A 22,818-nucleotide genomic window follows, 5' to 3' on the forward strand; every position below is an offset into this window, starting at 1 on the left:
ACAGGGCAACCGAGTTCTGTTTCTTTGTAGCCCAAGACACTAGGCATGGAGTCATTCCTGACGTGCTTTTTCTATCCACCGGCCTAGTCGAATCCTACCAGATCAAACGAGTCTCCTCCTATTGGATACCATAGTACTAGGTTCACATGAGATTTCTTTGGACAAGATTGCAAATGTGCAACGCTGAACACAATGTCAGGCCGGCCTGCTGCCAGTTAGTATAAGAGGGATCCCATCATTCCTCCCTCTGTATTTAGTGTTATTCACCGAAGAACCAAATTCATCTTTGTCAAGCTTGGTTGTCGTTCTATCATTTGTCTTAGCTTCATTCATCTATATTTTTGACCTATTAGTTAATAATTCTCTTATTTAAGTTTTAGCCAAATTTACGGCTAAATTCTTTTAAGTTCAATGGGCTATAATTACCACCCACCCATATAGCCATTTCCTAATAGCAAATTTTACTCCAAAAATTAGACCCATTTTCAGCCTAGATAGATTTTGGGTCACCCAATTCCCAACTTTAAATATCTTCAATTTTGACAGAAAATTGGAAAAGTATACATCAATCCAGATGATTCTATGTCTCCAATAGAAATTAATTAGAATAACCCGAATAAAAAATAATAATCCTAAGCCGTTAAACCAATAACCCTATACCAATAGTATTTTTTTTTTAGTTCAGGTTAGATTTTGAACAGCCATGCATCCATGTCTAAATTTTTACATTCCTCAGCATTTTGGCATGAGAAGATATCTTGAAAGAAATGTGAAATATTGTACCTATGATTACCATTCAATGATGTTGATACCAATACCACAAACAAATACTTGACCAAGATTTTCCATACCCATACTGGTACAATCGATGGAAAATTTTGATGTCTATTGCACAAGTGATCATTAGCAACACCGACAAGATAAAACATCGGAGTATGTATAGGGTCTCAACTTCTCTTCAAGTTCTAGTGCTGTTGGCAGTGGTTCCATCCTGTACTTGCTGCTCCGGGCACAGCAGAACTCGTACGAATTTCTGCATGCTCCTTTACTAAAGGGAAAAACTCCTTCAGGAATGTTCCTGCAAATCAGCGCAAGTGTCAGCTCACGCTTTAATACAAGAAAATCCAGATGGTAAGCCAATATATGCTGCTATCATATTATGAAAGCACCACCTCAAAGCAATCATGAGATACATACATGCTACATTACAACAATATAACATGATACTAGAAATATGGAGAAACGACCAACCAACCTCATATAGGGGATGCGCCGTTTTCTAAGAACCTCAAAAGTGATCTGATTTGTCAAAATAAGATAGCTGTCCAAGAAACATGTAAAATCTCAGTTATTATTCCTGAAGTGGCATTTTAGAAATGTATTGAAGAGCAAACTTCACATGTCCGGTGAATGATATTGAGAAGAGCAAAGGACACTCCTTTTCAATTTTCACAGTGGCTGTTGAAATTTTATGTTCCTACAGTGCAAGATAGACTAAAAGTTAATTGAAAAGACTAATGAAGAACTTCTGATGTTTTCTCATCTTGCTGGACCAGCAACTTAGTCCACCGCAAACCAAGCTAGAATGGATAGAGCAGCCTCTTCACTCGTGAATCCAGCCAACATGTCAAAGATTAGCCCAAAGTTTGTCCTAGCTTAGTTAGAATGTGTTGTGACCTATCTCACAAGATCAAATTGATGTGATATTGAGTCTATTTCTCTCATCTTTACACGACAGATTTATTACATTGTGACAATCATTACATCCCTTGTCCATGAATTCCTAATCACCCACAGAAATAGATGGTTTCTAGAAGCCCACATAACCCAGGCAACATATTCAGGAACCGACACACATGACATTTAAGAACTTAAACTTTAACAGATATCAAGGAAAACCTAAACTACCAAATACCACTAAGTAACAAGAGTTAACAAACCAGAGATGAGAAATCTTACCTGTGGAATATGAAGAGGAGAATAAGAAAGAAGAGGCAAATAGACAAAACAGCTAACAGCAAGAAAACAATTGCATATGACCACCTGCAACAAAGCCAAAGTCACATTTGACATCTTTAGTTTTTCTGGATTGCAGGACTGTCAAGAGAAGCCTGAGCTTTTATGTAATTGCATCACACACACACACACATATATATATACACAGAAGTTAAAGCAATCATCATGTCAGCACTGCCTTGTCACATCAGCTTAAGTGTTGTCCTCATGATGTAGCCTCTTCTTTTACTACAGTCACCACAGTTAATTGCTTAAAAATTGGTTCTAGCAACCTTACGCAATCAAAGTAATTCCATATTCATCTTAGACTCAAGGAACCTAAATAAGAACCGGTACTTGTAGATTAATTCAGTCTAGCTATATTATCATTCTTTTTCCAATCTCCCAACTTAGAGTAAACAAATGCAGTGCACATACGCAAACCAAATTTTATCTCGAGAAAAGACATAAAGTCACCACTGAAGTTGTCACGGATTTTCAAAAAGACACCTTAACTTTACAACCGTCCTATTACCCCACTAAACAATTTTGAGCAGATATTATTATATCATTTTTCGATCAGCCCCAGATTTTAAGAAGCAAGTGTGTTCACACACCAATCATTACATGACACATGTTAATTTAATTAAAAATGTAAAAAAAAAATTCATTTAAAGTTTTTTTTAATTTCTCTCTCTTACTTTTTGACTTATTTTAATTTTGATTTCATCTTAAATTCCACTTCATCTTCTACCCCCACTTTCAAGTGATCCATCCCTCATTTTCTTTCTTTTTCTTCACCTCCCACCCTCACCCCACCCCACCCCACGTCAAGTTGAACCCCTCCCATTTTTATTTTTCTTCTTCTTATCAGTGTTCAGGAAAGTGAACACGCGAAGCGATGCGAGCCTTCTACGCTTCACAGACTAGAATGAGTATGTGAGCGCTTCATCGCTTAAAGCGTGAAGTGGGGCCTTATTGCTTTTTTCCCCTTCACGCTTCCCTGAACACTGCTTCTTATCCAGTCAAATTCTTTATTTCAATGATATTTTTATAAAAAAGAATTCATGCTATTTTCTAGACTTTATGGAATTATTGATAACAAAACTAATTATTTTCTAAGAAAATTTAAAATTTTGAAGGTATCATCAATTACTNTATCATTTTTCGATCAGCCCTAGATTTTAAGAAGCAAGTGTGTTCACACACCAATCATTACATGACACGTGTTAATTTAATTAAAAATGTAAAAAAAAACTCATTTCAGTTTTTTTTTATTTCTCTCTCTTACTTTTTGACTTATTTTAATTTTGATTTCATCTTAAATTCCACTTCATCTTCTACCCCCACTTTCAAGTGATCCATCCTTCATTTTCTTTTTCTTCACCTCCCACCCTCACCCCACCCCACGTCAAGTTGAACCCCTCTCCCATTTTTATTTTTCTTCTTCTTATCAGTGTTCAGGAAAGCGAACACGCGAAGCGATGCGAGCCTTCTACGCTTCACAGACTAGAATGAGTATGTGAGCGCTTCATCGCTTAAAGCGTGAAGTGGGGCCTTATCGCTTTTTTCTGCTTCACGCTTCCCTGAACACTGCTTCTTATCCAGTCAAATTCTTTATTTCAATGATATTTTTATAAAAAAGAATTCATGCTATTTTCTAGACTTTATGGAATTATTGATAACAAAACTAATTATTTTCTAAGAAAATTTAAAATTTTGAAGGTATCATCAATTACTCATTTTCATATAACTTCAAAATTAGAATTGATAAATTTTAAAAGAATCAATGAATTTCCCGAAATTTGAAAGAACTTAATTGAAATCGGATAAAAAAAACTATATGATACTTCCTAATCATCTTGAAATCTTTGAAGAAGACTTCTATGTTTTCTCTTCAAATTGTTCAGTCAGAGTTAACCTAGTTAACCTTCTGTGACATGTGAAGAAGACAATGCCAACAGTAATTAAAGGGTAAGGGCATCACCTTTTTTCCAAGCTTCTTACATCTATAAAGAGGGACAGACATTTCATGCAACGACAGATTCAAATCCACTCATCTGTGTTCCATCCAACAAAATTTGGAACTTCCTTTAAAGTAACAACAAGTGCAAGAATCCACTTTTCACTAAGTTGAATCTTAAATGCAGAAAAAGATGAAAAGACTATTGAATACACTTGTCAACTAATAGCTTATCCTGGAGGTGATGAATATTTTCCCAGATGATCGAAGCTGAAATTACTGAGCGCTTTTTATGTATTTTCTCTGTTTAGAGGAAAATCCAAGCCAGATATTCTGATCCGTATTAAAAAAAAGAATAAATAAATAAAAAAACTTATAGCTTATCCTAATGCAAATGAAACCAACTATCAAAACCAATCAACTATACCCCAATCTCAAAAACACTTGGGTCTGCTAATGTCTATAGGATTCATGATACTATTGACTACTTTTATGCTGACCGTTAACCTACTGCAACCTCCTTCCTTTATCAGGATTAGACTGACTATGCAAAGGGCACATAGGTGAAGTTGAACTGAAAACTAACAAACTTCCATTGGAAGTTCAAGAAGCATAAACCATAAAATTTTCACAGGTTCAATTTAAGTTGGACAGCAATGCAGATTATCCTTCTCTAGTATGCGCCACCTAAAGCTCCATCCATATTTTCTTTTTGAATGGAAGGAGTATATAGTAGAATATAAAAGGAAGACATATTTCACTGACGAGATGCGAAACTCCCATCTTCTTTTATGCCAGGACGCTATTGAAAAAAGAAACCCTCATAAGATAAATCACGGACTGACAGATTCATACCATGGCTTTGATACGTGAGATATCAAGTATTGAATATATAAAGTGCCAGTCCAAAGAGAAAAGGCTGTTTCCGAGCAAAGATACCACCTGTTATACTAGGAAAGGTAAATAACTATAGCAAAGACCAATAACTTAAACCTTAAGAAACAAAGATAAACAGGAATTTCCTATAGAATAAAAGCACAATGTGTACATACAATATAAACATAAGTTATATTCCCTCCGTCCCTATTCATATGTCGTCCTTACTTAAAATAGATGGTCCTTAATATTTGTCATTTCACAAAATCAATGCATAAATGACATTATTCTTCCTATTTTACCCTTGAGAGTTATTAGCCTTGAAAGTATGAATTTGACCAACATAGGAAAACTAAATGATTAATTCATGTTCATTGGTCAATTTAATTAATCAAAAAAAATTAATTTATGTTCATTTATTAAAAACTTGACTTCAAGAGAATACTAAATAAGGATACAATGGTAAACTTACATAGTTTCTTAAGGGACGTAAAATCTAAAACGGTGACTTATAAATAGGAATGGAGAGAGTAAGAAAAAAATATGAGTTTTGACATGTCAACTAACGGTCATGGCCAGTTGAAAGCTCAGAAATCAAGTGTACTTGCATGTTATAGACACATAAGCCTATTGCTGTGGCAAATTAGATAACAATGAATTAGACATTTTAAAGAATATCTTCCAAGAAACCAACAAGTCCAACCATCAATGTCTCCAAGTCTTGCTGCACTCTATAAAATGCCCCAATATATTCTTACAGGTGTTCCAAACTTACCGAACTCTGGCCAATTTTTGACCTATCCAACTTGACCAACTTGCCATGGACAATACCATTTTTTTAAAGGAAAAAATAATCTTAAAATACATTTTAAATTGTCAACTAAATCATAAGGACACAAGATAACCTTGTGTTCCCATTTAATGACAACAACTGGGAAAAAGGAATAAAGCTAAAAGAGAGGGATGCTGACAAATATATGTACATATGTATGTATTGTTTTCCAGAAACAAGGATTGCATCTAAAACATAAATCTTAAACTTAAATGTACTTATGTTAAATCTGTTGGTCACACACCCAAATGAAGGAGGAGGAACTACCTAATTTTTGATGAAAGATCAAAATAAAATATTTAAATTAGACAAGTGCTACCAGAGGTATGCCATAGGAGGATATCTATCAAAGTGAAACATAACTTCTATAAAGTGATTGTAAGACCAACAATGTTTATTTGGAGTGAATATTGAGCCTCTGAGGTCTGGCATATCCACAAGTGTCGCGAAAATGCGGATGTTAAGATGAATGTGCGACCAGAAAAAAAACTGTATAATATTAAAAATAATCACATTGGCAGGAGGTGCAAGTTGTACATGTAGATGATAAAAACAAGAGTTCACTTGAGACAGTTTAGTTATGTCTTATGTCAACCTCCGAACACCAGTCCATATGTGTGAAGCAATGGTATTGAAAGTATTAAAAAGGATGAGGTAGACCTATAATCACATGGAAGGAAGTTGTCTCGAAAAACCTATTATCTCTTGAAATCCATTTCAGATTTCACCCCATATAGGATACACAGGAAAACATCTCTATTGGTTGTGTGTGTGAATGGGAGAGGGGGGGATTAAAGGGGATTGACCAGTGCACTTAAACGTCTTCAACTGAATTGGAATGTTTTTTTTTTAAACAGAAAGCAACGAATAACATAAGTGTATCAAATTAGGGAAAACTTGCTCACCAAAACCAGCAATGGTTACCCTGTCCTACGCATGAGCCAAGCCAAACACAGTGATGATCAAACTGGAGAATGCATTTGTCACAATCATGACAGTGTTTAGCTCGTGGAGGCTGTAATTCAAGTAGAATAACGATTTATAAGTCTGAAAAATTGTTAGCAAAACTGTAACAACATAACAGGAGAAATTACATGTACTTAACAAGACAAATAACCAATGGGAAGTCTCATAGTTTAACCCACTTTCTCTTTTAATCTTTACCTATTAACTTGACTTCTTTGATCTTTTCCGGTGGGAAAAGTTTTTGTGCTTGTCAAAAGAGACAATCTGTTTAGGCAGGAGAATGTTCAGATATAGGATTAAGGACCATGAAGTGTAATTTGGCAGGAGTATTAGGTTTCAAAAGCATATGCTCAATTTTGTGTATAAAGTTACTTAAATTGAAAGAAAACAAAAGCAGTTTGAAGTTTCAAGCTAGCACCAGACACAAGATCACAAAATCCACAAACACAGTCCAATCCAAAATGCAGCACAAAGACGGAGAATGTTGGAAAGTACATGTTTGCATGCCAAACTCTGACAAAGAGATGAAAAGAAAAAAAGAGAAAAAGGTATAGAAATGGTGTCCAACTAAGGAGAAGTAGCCAAGATCCTTTCACAAAGATATGCACACAAGATAGGACGACGTTTGACTTCACCAATTCCAAATGCAAGAGAGATTATCAATGTTTCGTTTATCTCATACAACTAGCTATGCATGCCTCAATGAAAGTATAGCATGTATGGATGGAATATGTTGGTAAAACAAGTAATGTCACGGGAGAGAAAAATATGGGCAACACATTTAAGGTCCAAAATTCAACTCATTTCATGCCAAAACCTATCACAGAGGTTCATAGCATATGGCTCCCATATCATGTAAATAATTTGGCTAATGCAAAGATACTCCCGATCATTAAGAATCACCAGCAAGTATTTGAGACATTTGCTTTGTATATGAATGGAAGACAGAGATAGGAGTTTTTACCTGCACTATATTACAGTAAGTGCAAGTCACACTTCTGGAAAAGAGAAATAGAATTAGTTAGCAAGGAAATTTGATGAGAACATTAGGCAAATTATGAATCCATAACCGCACAACTGTGCAGTAATATTTCTACCTAACTGTGGAACAGAAAGAAAATAGAAAGGAAATAATTTTGGCAGATTGAAGTTGCAAGATAAACATTCGTCCACCAACTTTGAGAATCATTATTAGAATATATATGTATTAATATTTTTTTGATAATTGTGGTGTCCGAGCTAGTTTACACGCACCTCGACTAATTTGACGGGATACTTACCACCTCCCACCAGCAACCGGCACCAAATCATTATTAGAATTTAAAATGTCATGAAGCTCCAAGATAATACAAACTTCATCATCGAAGAGAGACAAGAAGAGTTTACAGTGGCAAAGCTTATGGCAACATTTCCCCCTTTTATTGATGCAAATATATCACCATTTAACAATGTCTAGGCATTCAATATTATATGGTCCATCGCTAACTGCTTCTAAAAGCGATGAACAAGAAAGAACAGGTAATCACACAAATTGTGCACATAACAGATGAGATATTAGTGGTTACATCAGTTTCCTGAACAAACTCATCTAATAATGTGTCAAGATCTGTCGATGTAAAGAACCTTGAGAGGAAAATCACCATCCTTGACACTGCAAGCAGCTGTAGCTAATTCCCATCAGTTACACCTTTAAACAACCCACTCATAACAAATCTCATGATTTGCTTATATGGACATTTCTTTACCATATCTTGATTTCTTAATTAAAATGCAAGCTTAAACTTCTCCTGCTTCACATAAAGGGCTTCACTTGCATGCTATACTGCAGTTTTGCTTCTTCATAGGATTATGCAGTTTACAAATAGAGTACCTTGCTATAACATTTATATCTGAAAGCATCAATATGTTCACCAACAGCTGATCACGTAGCCAAGCAGGTAAGCACCATGTTGTTTAAAAAGGATAGTGGAGATAAATATATTTACCACGATAAGCTTTTTAGTTTAAGAACACAGAATTCTCCTGGTCCAACTAGCACTATGAAATATATAGTTCATCAAGCACATTTCACAGACTCAGATCAGGCTGTATAATAGTTACAAAACACTCAAGCTGCTTTAAATATAACAAGAAAAGAATAAACATGCTGATTTTCAAGTCAGCCTACCTAACAGATGTTCCTGGAGGATACATATCCATCACTAGCTTTTCCCAGGAAGTTGTACCACTCCCTAGAAGATTCTTTTCTAACTGGTTTCTGTTGATTGTGATAACTACACTGCCATTTTTGCTCGAAGCAGGCCGTCTTTGCTTGATCATATATCACAAAAGGCAGAAAACAACAGACATTAGATAAACCCCTATTACACTTGACTTTCAGGGAATAATCATTGTACTCCAATTACTTATTTTGCAGGTAAAGAACCAGAGAGGAAAATATCTTACATAGAGGTAATTGTTTGCCTATTATGCGATGCATCTGTCTCATTCATAGCCCTCATTGCATCAAGAACATAGCTACATGTTCATGAAAAATAACTTTTTAAGGCCCTTCAACAATGTAGTAGGTGAAGCTAGTAAAGATTCCGTATAGCTTAGCTTAAGAACAAAATTCCAGCCTAATTACCCAGGAGAAGAACTACATACGACAAAGTATTTAGCCAGTGTAGCAACAAGCAGCAGCAAATACACTGCCGTGTACCTTGAAGGCAAAAAAGGAGGGTGGTCAGCAATTTCATAAAAGTGCCAAAAACAAAGTGAAACATTTGGAATAATAATACAGCGAAACAATCAAAGATATGAAAACTGTAAAATTGCATTGGAAAATAACTCAAGTATGATCTCCTTGGTATCCTATATTTACATAGTTCTAAAAGTTTATATTGATGGGCAGTAAACCTAGATCTCTACCCCCACCCAAAATAAAAATATCTTTCCGTTTCAGCACCATTATGGAGTTTTTAGGTTCTGAAAAGTTAAAAAAGAGAGAGAAGGTTTTAATGAAACACAGGACTGTGAGTTAAAAGAACCTTCATTCCTACTTGCACTTTCACAATGAATTGTGTCTAGAACTCATTGCATTCTACCACATCAATAAAATATGGTTTTTCAGATTTTTAATCTGGAGGAGGAAAAGCAATTTTACCATATGCAAGTCTAGCTCTTACAATTTTTATAGTTGTTCCTACCTCAGTACCAACCATAAAAAAAATTAGGCCTAACTAGTAACCTGATTGTAACTCACCTGAAAGTTTAATCCTAAATTTCAAAAAAGTTGCTGACTCGGATGTCTTATTAATCACACACGATCTATAATGTCCAATGCCAGATGGGGTAAATTAAGTCCTATGAATCTCTTCAAAAGTCTTATTAACCACTCACAACCTGATTGTCACTCGACTAAAAATTTAAGCCTAAATTTCAAAAGAGAATGGACTCCCTTTAAGAGTTAAAGATCCTGTCTCCTTCTCTTTCATTGCACTCAGCCCCTAACCAACCTGGAAGTCTACTATTTCCTCAGAGCCCAATTTTACTTGCTTGAGATGGAGAAATAAGTTCAGCTTCTAACATGTGTATCCGCCAACACTATTTTTCTCTCAGAAGTACCAATAAAGCAGTTTAATTGAAAGATTGATACAGAACCACTTGGCATTTAAATTATACTAAGTTCCCCCATTTGATGGTCAATTTGGTCTTTATCTACTCTGAAACTACATCACTACTCTTAGCAAGAAATTTTAGCAAGTATTGGAAAACAAATGCTGATTATCTCAATGTTGCATCTTCCAACCAATTCCATATCAATTGATTCCTTCATATATCAGGAAAAAATCAACTCACTGTTTTACCCCAATGTATAAAATAAAACAATGAGCTTCGGAAAAAAGATATTGAAAATCCTACCAATATTATAAATGTACAAGGATAATGTTTTGATTGAAGCAAATGATAGTAGAGTTGAGTATATTAGTTACCAGGGACTTTGTTTGGTTTTTTGAATCAATTCTTTGTCAAAACCAAATAGAATACCGACATAGGTCAGATGCAGCATCACCAACACTAATTTCAAGCAAAAACTTGATCTCCGATCTAAAATCAATCAACAAGAAACAAAAATATATACGTAATTCAAAAAAAACAAAACGAAGAAACAGTTAATACTAAAGATAGATATACAAAACGGAAGGGTTACCAGGGTTGGAGAGGCAGGGGAAGAAGGAGAGAGCGCCACAAAATGCTACCATCCTCTTCACTTAAAGTTCGTCAATGGGAATCCATCTCCAGATTTAAGAATTTGCAGTGATGAGAGTTCGTTTGGTGCTAAAATTGAAGGAGAGAGAGAAGGATAACTGTGATTATTAATGCATTTGGTTTTTGTACAAGTATTTTACAAAATTATTTTTGTTATAAAACAAAACAAAGATAGACTTATTCGATTATTCCTCTCGAATGATATTTAATTAATCTATGAAATATAGGAAATTTGATTTGGTCTCCAACTAGAACTCCATACATTTCTCAAAAAGATTCCATATAGAAGACATTTACTATAATATAAATATGTGTATAACAATTTTTAATTTTATGTTTCTTTTAGCGAGAATTGTTCAATTTACAAATAGTCATGGAATCGTTTCTATTTCTATTTTTCTTAAATAAATCCCATTGATTTACCTCATAATGTAATATTTCAAGTATAAAATTTGAGAAAATGACAAAATATGATCATAAAAAAAGTTTAAATGACCAACTTTATGCTATATATTTCGCCAACTCATGTGTATCTATTTTGTATGAAAATGATTATAAAGTACATATATATTGTGTAATTAGTCATAATATGTATATGTTATACACGGAGTAAATGCTAATTATATATGTATAACACAGTGCAATATTTTTTAATTTAAGTGAAGTTTAACGTCCATTTTTGGAATCGTTTGGAACTAAACAAAAATCTGGGTCTGGACAATGAACATTGCTTCTTTCTTCTTTTCTTTTTACATGAAAAGTTAGAAGTATAAAAGAGATTAAAAAATTCATTAGAAGATAACTTTTTTGACTTTTACATGGTTATTTTTTAAAGAGATTCATTTGCGTGTATTCGAATTAGTTTAATCTTAAAAAAAAAAAAAACTTAATTTTCTTCAGTAGCTACTAATATGTGTACACATTGTTGAAGCACTACAATGGTTGATCGCTTCAACAAGAATCGATGCTTATGAGTAGGAAAACATTTGCTATTGCAAGATGTTTGTTCACTTGTCACCAACTCAAATAAGAAGCGATGAAGGATATTGTTCGAGGCTTACTGATGCTTCTAGCTATAGGGGTGTGTGTGGTTTTGTTTGAATTGATTATTGGTTAAAATCAAAATCAAATAAATTTAGTTGATTTTTAAATTTCTAAAACCAAATCAAATCAAACGAAAAAGATAACCGTCGATTTGGTTCTTTTTTTTTTGGTTTTTCAGTTTGAAAGTAATTTCTTTTTTAGGACATACATATCTTGATAGACACAGACACCTAATACATGTACAATTCACAAGAAAGCTAATGTAGATTCAATTAAGCAATTAAGCTATATATGAATTATTATTACACGAACAAAGTGGTTCAATTAAGAGAATGTGTGACTATCTTATGTGAGGCAGGATAGGTAAAGTAAATTAATGGATTTTGATGGACTTGGACTTAAGGTTGTAATAGTTAGGCTAAAATTTAAGTGTTAGGCTTGAGAAAATGGTAAAGTCAAAAGACTTAGTTAATTAAAATTTAACAAAATATTTTTATTTTATTTATGAATAATATACAAATAATTATAAAATTTATATATACATTTTTCTCGGTTTGGTTTAGTTATTTTTGCGGGTTTCTTTTAGTAAAATTAAAACTAAACCAAATAGTGTTGATTTTTCAAAATTTAAAATCAAACCAAACATCAATTTTTTTTAATCGAATTGCAGTTCAATTTGATTTTTTTTACCATAACCATGAACGACTCTAACTTCTAGGTTAAAGGGAATGTTGTTATCTTGACCTCTTAAAACAAAACAAGAAAATATTGCTCCCCATATATATGTTGGTATAAAATCTGTTTTTACGTATGTTACTGGTATGAATTTTTTTTAATTATGTTCTTTGATATTTAATTATGTTTTTTTTGTAAGACATTGGCATAAAATCTGTTTACATGTATGATATTGGTATGAAATTTATTTAATTATGTTTTTATGAATGATATATGTATTAATTATGTTATGGCATTTGGTGTTAATTGTGTTTTAGTTATGTGGTGTTCAAAATAAAAGTTATTCAATTGTATGGGTATTGATATAACTTCAGATTTCGATAAATGTATATAAATTGGCATAATATCCACTAAAATTTGACACCATATATTATGCACAAGCGAATGATTATTACAGATTTTTAATCGTAAGAATTCGTGCAACAAATCAGTTAATAAATCACATTTTCAAACCATCTTTTATACACAAATATATTAGTAAAAAAGTAATTATTAGACACAATCAATTTATATATACAAATTAAACCAAAATTTATACATTCGATCCAACTTATGTATATTTCTTGAAAACTGTGAAAGTTGGTATGCAAACTAGTAATTGTTTTAGGGTCGTTTGGTAGGCCGCATTAAGAAAAATAGTCCATGTATTATATATGGTATTATTTAGTACTAAGTTTAGTAGGAATTTGGGCCTATGTATAACTAATCCATGAATTAGTTATACCTCCTACATGGTATTATATGATGTATTACTAATACCTTCCATTTGGAGGTATTAGTAATACATAGGATATAATACCATGGGATAAGTCTATGTAAAGACCAAAATATCCTCAAATCATTTTAATTATTTTGTTTATTTTTCTTGATTTTATGTTTTATATTTGTACTAATAAATTTATTTAAATAAATTAGCTTATAAATTATTTACAGAGAGTTGTTTGTTACTAAATAAATCCAACACAAATTAATACAATATTTGAAATGTGAGATGTTTAACATTAACTAATTGTTTGTTTTAATTATTTTTTATTTGAACAATTTATAAAATTACATACATATTAAAACTACAACTTGCAATTTTTATATGTAAATTTAGATGGTTTATTCAATTTAGTTATTGTTTACCGTCTTTTCAATTTTAAAAGTTGATAGTTTATCTTTTATAATTTGAAAATTGACATTTTGTAAGTGATCAATTTACTAAGATGACAATTATTTATCGTCAAATAATTTAAGTGAAAAAAGGCAAACATGACAACAAAATTGTTCTTCTCATAGCTAGTTAGAAGGCCATAAAAAATAATATTTGTCCGGCAATTATTTACCTTAATCCAATTACATAATAATTCAAGGGTATAATTGGAAAGAAGTTTTTTTATAAAATTTTAATCCAAACACAAGATGAGGTGATTAATAATGAACCAAACACTTGATAAAAATAAACCCTGCATTACTAATCCCAACACTACTAATCCATGCATTATTAATATTTGTACCAAACGATAGTGTATGAAATGAGTTATGAATTGTGATATTTATTTTAGGGAAAATTAGCAATCAAGTCATTGTAATACCTAACATAATTATTTAAAATAACAACAATTTAAAATATTTATTTAAAATGTCAGAATGACAATATTTTAGAAAATAATTTGTATTCAGATTTTATTAGTTAAATTTCCTTTTATTTATCAAAATAGTCCTATATTGGATCAAATTCTAAACCAATAACCGTTTAAAAAGAAAAAAATAATTACACCACTACCCATTACCCTTATTTCCCCACCTTTCACGTTTTCTTTCCCCCACCTTTCACGTTTACCAGCTTCTCTTTCTTCAAGGTTCTCACAAATTGTTCAACAAAATCTCTATTTTAATTCAAGAAATTTCTCGATTGTTAAACGAAATCTCTATATTAATTCAAGAAATTTCTCGATTGGCAAAGGTAATTTCCTTATTTACTGAATATTTTGATTTGCTTTTTAAAATCACTGATTATGGTGTATATTCCAGATTGTATATATTACGGATTTTCAGTCAATTTTTTCAATTTTTATGTGATTTTGTTTAGATATTCATCAAATATTTATGTTATAAATTACAAAATTACAGTATATTCATGTGTATATTATACAGGTCTTAATCATGACTGTATTAGTAAGACATTTTTTGTATTTTAATCATAATTGTATTAGTAAGACATTTTTTGTATTTTATTTTTTGTAAGACATTTTTTGTATTCATGTGTATACTCTCTGCTAACTGTATTAGGAAGACATATTTTTGTATTTTATTTTTGTTAAAGCAATATAAGTTTGATGAAAACATAATATTTAAAATTGTGATGACTACATTATAAGAAGGGAAATACAAACTTATTTGGTATTCATTTGGCGTTTGGAATACAAAATGATATTGAAATACATCTCGATTTTGGAATATAAATTGATCCAGAGAAATAGTAACTACAATTTTAAAGTGAAATAATAATAATATAACAAGACTGGATATTAAAATATAAATACAATTTAGTTTGAATACAACTTATTCTATGTTTTGTGTTTTCACCAAAAATGTATTTTCAATATCATTTTATTTTACTATTAATTTGTATTTATATTTTTTTTCTTAAACTAGAATGCCAAAAGAGTTGTATTCATTACAATTCTATACCAACATTTTTTTTGTATTTTAAGTTATACATATCTTTAGGTATATAGATTGTATTCCATTTTTTATATAATTAAAATTTGTAACTCATATAAATTTTCAATTACACTTTAAAGTAATTACACATTAAATACACAAAAATAAAATAAATAAAATAAATAAATTCATAACATAAATATGAATACATTTCGGTTGAACACATATTCGAAGAATTTCAAACTAGTAGTATATAAAACAAAAGGCATTAGAAATTGGGAAACAATTCCATTCTAATAAGATATGAAATTCCAGCATCATTAACTAAACAATATGCGATCCAATTCCTACACGAACGCCTATTGTGCCCCTTAAACCCACAAGTACGGCAAGAATTCTTGCTCTTCTTCCCATATAGCTTGTACGCCTTGTCACGATACTTCTGGGATGGCCTTCCAGGTAGCTTTTTGTGGTTTGGAGGCTGCACTATGTCATCCTTAATATACCCAGGTACATTCCACTCGTTTTGATCAGGTAAGGGAGTAATTGGAATGGTGTATGTATCCAACAAGTAATTACACGTTAAATACACACAAAAAAAAAAACTAATTACATAAATGTAATGTGCGCTCAAACATCACTAGCTTCAAAAAGAAAAATATAGAACATGCACTCAATACATACTGATCTGTATTTACATACAAAGATTTCACATTTTAGCTCAACTACAACAAATTGAATCCAATATTTAATTGTATCCACAACTTACTACAAAGCAACAAATATTGGTATACAATTCTTAATTACTTTATGATTTTTAATCCCTAGTTGTACTCCGTTCAGTATATCACGAAATTTTTGTGACTATATCCCTATATAGTTACTATTTACATTAACTTAGTGGGATTCAAAATACTGTCTGCATTATATATAAAAAAAAAAAGCAAGTTCCAAACTATAAAAAAACAAACAATTTCATTCGTTCTACATCATAATTTGGATACAAAACATCCAAAAATATGGGATACGAAAATCTCATATTGTTACTGTTTACATTAACAAAATGGGATACAAAAATATTGTATGCATTCAAATAAAAAGAAAACAACTACGAAACTAAAAAAAAAACCAAACACTTTCAATCGTTCTACATCATAGTTTGGATACAAAACATCCAAAAAAAGCTAAAAATATCAAATCATACAAAGATTTCACCGATTTAATCAGAAAAAAATCAACCCACTATTATAGTCGAGATATACAAATATATCATCCAAACAAATACAATAATCGACAAAAACAAAAATACATGATGTCGAAATTTCTTGAATTCAATGGAACTGGCGAAATTATAGTCGTGAATTTTGAAAACATCCGTTTCAAGAATATGTTGAATTCAACTCGAAGAAGCTTTGAAAATTATCAATTGAATGATTCGGAAGACAAAATTATTTTTTGCAACATATGCTCTTTCAAAAACGTAACTGATTTATATTTAAAATCTTTTTTCCCTTTTTGAATTTTTTTGTTCCATATTTTTCTCTATTCTGTTACTCCCTCCGTCCCATTTTATGTGGCACTATTTCCTTTTTGGTCAGTCCCAAAAAGAATGTCACATTTCCTTATATGGTAAGTTTATAAAGGTACAATTCCTCTTTTATCCTTGTTGGTCCCACTTAATCTTAAAATAATACTCTAATACATTTATGAGGAGAGAGAAAAAAAAGTCTACTTTTTAAAGGGCAATTTAGTAAACATTTCAAAGTCTTCATTTATTTCTTAAACTCTGTGCCCGGTCAAATGTTGCCACATAAAATGAGACGGAGGGAGTATTAATTATTTGTATTCTTTCAAATTAATTAAAATAAAATAAATANTTAAACGAAATCTCTATATTAATTCAAGAAATTTCTCGATTGGCAAAGGTAATTTCCTTATTTACTGAATATTTTGATTTGCTTTTTAAAATCACTGATTATGGTGTATATTCCAGATTGTATATATTACGGATTTTCAGTCAATTTTTTCAATTTTTATGTGATTTTGTTTAGATATTCATCAAATATTTATGTTATAAATTACAAATTACAGTATATTCATGTGTATATTATACATGTCTTAATCATGACTGTATTAGTAAGACATTTTTTGTATTTTAATCATAATTGTATTAGTAAGACATTCTTTGTATTTTATTTTTTGTAAGACATTTTTTGTATTCATGTGTATACTCTCTGCTAACTGTATTAGGAAGACATATTTTTGTATTTTATTTTGTTAAAGCAATATAAGTTTGATGAAAACATAATATGTAAAATTGTGATGACTACATTATAAGAAGGGAAATACAAACTTATTTGGTATTCATTTGGCGTTTGGAATACAAAATGATATTGAAATACATCCTGATTTTTGGAATATAAATTGATCCAGAGAAATAGTAACTACAATTTTAAAGTGAAATCATAATAATATAACAAGACTGGATATTGAAATATAAATACAATTTAGTTTGAATACAACTTATTCTATGTTTTGTGTTTTCACCAAAAATGTATTTTCAATATCATTTTATTTTACTACTAATTTGTATTTATATTTTTTTTCTTCTTAAACTAGAATGCCAAAAGAGTTATATTCATTATAATTCTATACCAACATTTTTTTTGTATTTTAAGTTATACATATCTTTAGGTATATAGATTGTATTCCATTTTTTATATAATTTAAATTTGTAACTCATATAAATTTTCAATTACACTTTAAAGTAATTACACATTAAATACACAAAAATAAAATAAATAAATTCATAACATAAATATGAATACATTTCGGTTGAACACATATTCAAAGAATTTCAAACAAGTAATATATAAAACAAAGGGCATTAGAAATTGGGAAACAATTCCATTCTAATAAGATATGAAATTCAAGCATCATTAGCTAAACAATATGTGATCCAATTCCTACACGAACGCTTATTGTGCCCCTTAAACCCACAAGTACTGCAAGAATTCTTGCTCTTCTTCCAATATAGCTTGTACGTCTTGTCACGATACTTCTGGGATAGTCTTCCAGGTAGCTTTTTGTGGTTTGGAGGTCGCACTATGTCATCCTTAATATACCCAGGTACATTCCACTCGTTTTGATCAGGTAAGGGGGTAATTGGAATGATGTATGTATCCAACAAGTAATTACACGTTAAATACACACACAAAAAAATAAACTAGTTACATAAATGTAATGTGCGCTCAAACATCACTAGCTTTAAAAAGAAAAATATAGAACATGCACTCAATACATATCTGTATTTACATACAAAGATTTCGCATTTTAGCTCAACTACAACAAATTGAATCCAATATTTAATTGTATCCACAACTTACTACAAGACAACAAATATTGGTATACAATTCTTAATTACTTTATGATTTTTAATCCCTAGTTGTACTCCGTTCAGTATATCACGAAATTTTTGTGACTATATCCCTATATAGTTACTATTTACATTAACTTAGTGGGATTCAAAATACTGTCTGCATTATAAAAAAAAAAAGCAACTTCCAAACTATAAAAAAACAAACAATTTCATTCGTTCTACATCATAATTTGGATACAAAACATCCAAAAAAAATGGGATACGAAAATCTCATATTGTTACTATTTACATTAACAAAATGGGATACAAAAATATTGTATGCATTCAAATAAAAAGAAAACAACTACGAAACTAAAAAAAACCAAACACTTTCAATCGTTCTACATCATAGTTTGGATACAAAACATCCAAAAAAAGCTTAAAATATCAAATCATACAAAGATTTCACATATTTAATCAGAAAAAAATCAACCCACTATTATAGTCGAGATATACAAATATATCATCCAAACAAATACAATAATCGACAAAAACAAAAATACCTGATGTCGAAATTTCTTGAATTCAATGGAACTGGCGAAATTATAGTCATGAATTTTGAAAACCTCCATTTCAAGAATATGCCGAATTCAACTCGAAGAAGATGTGAAAATTATCAATTGAATGATTCGGAAGACAAAACTATTTTTTTGCAACATATGCTCTTTCAAAAACGTAACTGATTTATAATTAAAATCTTTTTTTCCTTTTTGAAATTTTCTGTTCCATGTTTTTCTCTATTTTGTTATTAATTATTTGTATTCTTTCAAATTAATTAAAATAAAATAAATACATAACTCATTCCTTAACAAACTAAAATATTGTGATTTTAAATAAATAGTGAAACTATTGCTAAGGAGTACACTAAAAGCTAAAATATTAATGTTTTGAAAATTTTCTCTTTATTTTATTGATATCAGTTTGTATACCAATTTCATATACTATAATACCAGTTTGAATTAAGATTTGACGTTATTATCGAGATTGAATGAATGCTATCACTTTTCATACTGAATAAATAAATAATTTTGTTATTTTTCAAGATTTATCTAAAAAGAAAAACTAAGAAAAATCATGAATGAAAACATAAAAATTATATAGACGACAAATAGAGAAGAAGAAGAAGAAGAAATTGTCTACCAACAAAATGAAGAAAAAATTGTCTACTAACAAAATGAAGAAAAAATCGTGTATGAAAAAAGTAAAAAAACTAAGAAAAAAACGTGTGAATATTTTTAAGGGAGAAAATTGTGTGAGAATATCGAGGGGAGATATTTTAGGAAGAAGAGAGACTTTTTGAGAAGAAGATTAGGAACAATTATTTTTGCTTGAATTATGGAAGAAAATTAGGAAGAGAAAATATTCTAGAGAGATATTTTAGGAAGGAGAGATCTTTTTGATCAACTGACTATGAAAAAATTAGAGAATGTAAGTTATAAAATATTGTATTTATGGAAATTATATTAGTAATTAAATACGTTAGAATTTTTTTAAAAAAATGTTTTTCATTTTTATTTTTAATTCATTTATTATTTTTTTTAGGTATTAATAAAAATCTAATGCTATACATTGAAAACTAGAAAATCGTGTTAAGAGTAGTAATATATAATCCGTCATTTATGAAATGTGGTACAATGTGTTGTTATTGGTACATAAGAAAATTGCTACATAATTTGATTGATTCTATTGACCTCTGTATTACTAAACCTCTATTGACTTTAGAGCCGTCAATATGGGCTAGACCTGTTGGGTCAATCTGGTTTAACCCGTAATTTAATAGGGCTGGGCTGTGATTTTGGAGCTCATTTAAGAAAAGAGCTTTTTAGCTCGGCCTGAATATGCCTGTCGATTTGTGGAGCTTGAGAAATATGGATAAGGTAGGCTCGTGGGCCAAATAAAAGTTAATTAAAAAATAAAAATAAAATAGAGTATTAAAAATAACAGGAGTCTACACTCAAAATCTGTTTAAAGTTTGAAATATTACAATTTTAAATATAAATTATGTTGGAAAATTACATGGATCGATACTTTTTAATAAATAATTATTGATTTTAGCGTTACTTTTTATTTATTACCATTTATAGCAATGCATAGCAATACTATGTTAAATCTGTAATATGTATTAAAAATGAATTATGTATGCAATATATATGTATTATAACTGTTTTTTAAAAATATATTATGCTTGTTTGGTAAGAATTTGACACATTGTATTATAAGTGTATTAAAATGTGTGATAAATATATTATCCATGAATAAAACTTGTATTATATGTGTTCTATAAATTGTTGCCTGTAATATAAATGTATTAAAAGTGATCAAGTGAAAAATAATATTATTGCTATAAATGGTAAATACTTTTTTAATATAGTATATGTATGTAAGTTTCCAAATTATGTTTATAAAATATGTACTACATAAAATAAAATTTCTAGCGAATCACTACATAGGCCATAACCTATGGAATATTATCATAGTTTTTGTGTTTTATTATGATAATTGGAAAACAATTAGGTTAATATTTCTATTTAGCTATTTATGTTTTTACTTGAAATCAAACTTAATAAATATTAGGGATAAGGGTCTGAAAAATACCCCAACTTTGGTCGAATTTGCTGTTGCGATACTAAACTTTCACGATGACCTATTACCTCCCTAGACTATTTAATACCGTATTTTTTTACGTCCTGAACTATTTAATAGTATATTTTAAAGGTATATATGTGCCCACGTGGACACATTACTATTTATAATTTTGCATTATTTTTTATGTCCATGTGGGCAAATATATATGTTTAAAATACGGTATTAAATAATCTAGGGAGGTAATAGGTTCTCATGAAAGTTTAGTATCGCAACAACAAATTCGACCAAAGTTGGGGTATTTTTCAAACCCTTATCCCTAAATATTATATAGATTTTTATTTGTGTATTTGATTAACAAGTAGTAACACTAGTCGATATTTATGATAATATTTTTAAAATATAATTTAATTTAAATTTTTTTTAAAAATATACTTTTAAGAAAAGAGGGTTGGTCTGGCAAAGCCCGTAGCCCACACACTTGTGGGCTGTGCATATCATTTTCTGGCCCACATAAAAAATGGGCTAGCTCGGCCTGATCCGTCAAATTGCAAAGCTTGTATGAATTAGCCTGAATGGGGTGGACCAGTCCATATTGACAGCTCTAATTGACTTAATGAAAAAATGAAAAGTAAAAATAAATAAATAAATAAATAAATAGAATTTATGATAAATGAAATAAAAGTATAGGTATAAGTTTCCATATTTTGTTCAATTTAATCTAATTCATTTCAACCAAGTAATTTTTGGATGGATCAATAATCCATTTATTTATGTATAAAGTACAGAAATTCCAACAGTTTGGGCACTAATTATATTCTATCCTGAAAGTTTTCCAAATTACAATATCCTAATTTTTTCAGAACTCGCACATACATTACTCATTCGTTTGATACATAGCAAACGATACATGAGATTTGTATCAAATACATAACTTTAACCCAGATTCATACAACATTTGTACCAAATACATTATACACAAACAAAGTTGTAATGTATCTAATAGAGGTAGGGTGAAATAACGAATGTTAAGAAAAAGAGAAGAAAAGAGGGGATTTTTTTTTATAATTAATTCAAATGGTAGGAATTATGTTATCTCGAGTCGAGTGATTACATAATTTTTGTTTTATTTTATATATTAACTCAACTTATTTTAACACATACAATTTCATATTTTACACCCCTAAATCCAGAATGTTAAAATATTGTGCCAAAAGAAGGAACTATCTATCCATTTTACAAAGTAAAAATCAATAAGTAGAGTAATATTTTTTGAAGAATATGTATGTTTAGTTCCTCAAGAGCCTTCATGTGATAAACCAATATAGTTTCAGTTTCACTTTTTCAGAATGTAGGTTTGATTATTAATAATAAAGTAGTATAATCCAACTAAACCATTACCTTGAAAATGACTTGGCAATTACTATTATCCCACATCGATCATGTGGACGCACTGAATCCATAAATGCAGACTACAAAATTCAATCGCAATAGCTTAGTAAAATT

At 30.3% G+C, this 22,818-nt stretch overlaps 1 protein-coding gene and 1 non-coding gene across 2 annotated transcripts; one reads left to right on the plus strand and one right to left on the minus strand.

Annotated features, from left to right (window-relative positions):
• Positions 1–757: 757 nt before the first annotated feature.
• On the minus strand, positions 758–11,016 carry LOC125859947 (protein S-acyltransferase 10-like). The gene is made up of 11 exons (XM_049539802.1): positions 10,825–11,016; positions 10,607–10,721; positions 9,259–9,333; positions 9,078–9,149; positions 8,800–8,937; positions 7,597–7,630; positions 6,572–6,681; positions 4,814–4,900; positions 1,960–2,043; positions 1,256–1,321; positions 758–1,078 (listed from the first exon to the last, which is right to left on the minus strand). Exons 1-11 carry the CDS (start codon positions 10,874–10,876, stop codon positions 904–906), a joined length of 1,008 nt encoding a protein of 335 aa, XP_049395759.1. The 5' UTR covers positions 10,877–11,016; the 3' UTR covers positions 758–903.
• LOC125861039 (small nucleolar RNA Z103) lies at positions 4,194–4,300 on the plus strand. Its single transcript, XR_007445910.1, has one exon. It is a non-coding gene; the product is annotated as a small nucleolar RNA Z103 (small nucleolar RNA).
• Positions 11,017–22,818: the final 11,802 nt, after the last annotated feature.

Source organism: Solanum stenotomum, chromosome 3 (assembly GCF_019186545.1).
Source record: "Solanum stenotomum isolate F172 chromosome 3, ASM1918654v1, whole genome shotgun sequence".
NCBI classification, from domain to species: domain Eukaryota; kingdom Viridiplantae; phylum Streptophyta; class Magnoliopsida; order Solanales; family Solanaceae; genus Solanum; species Solanum stenotomum.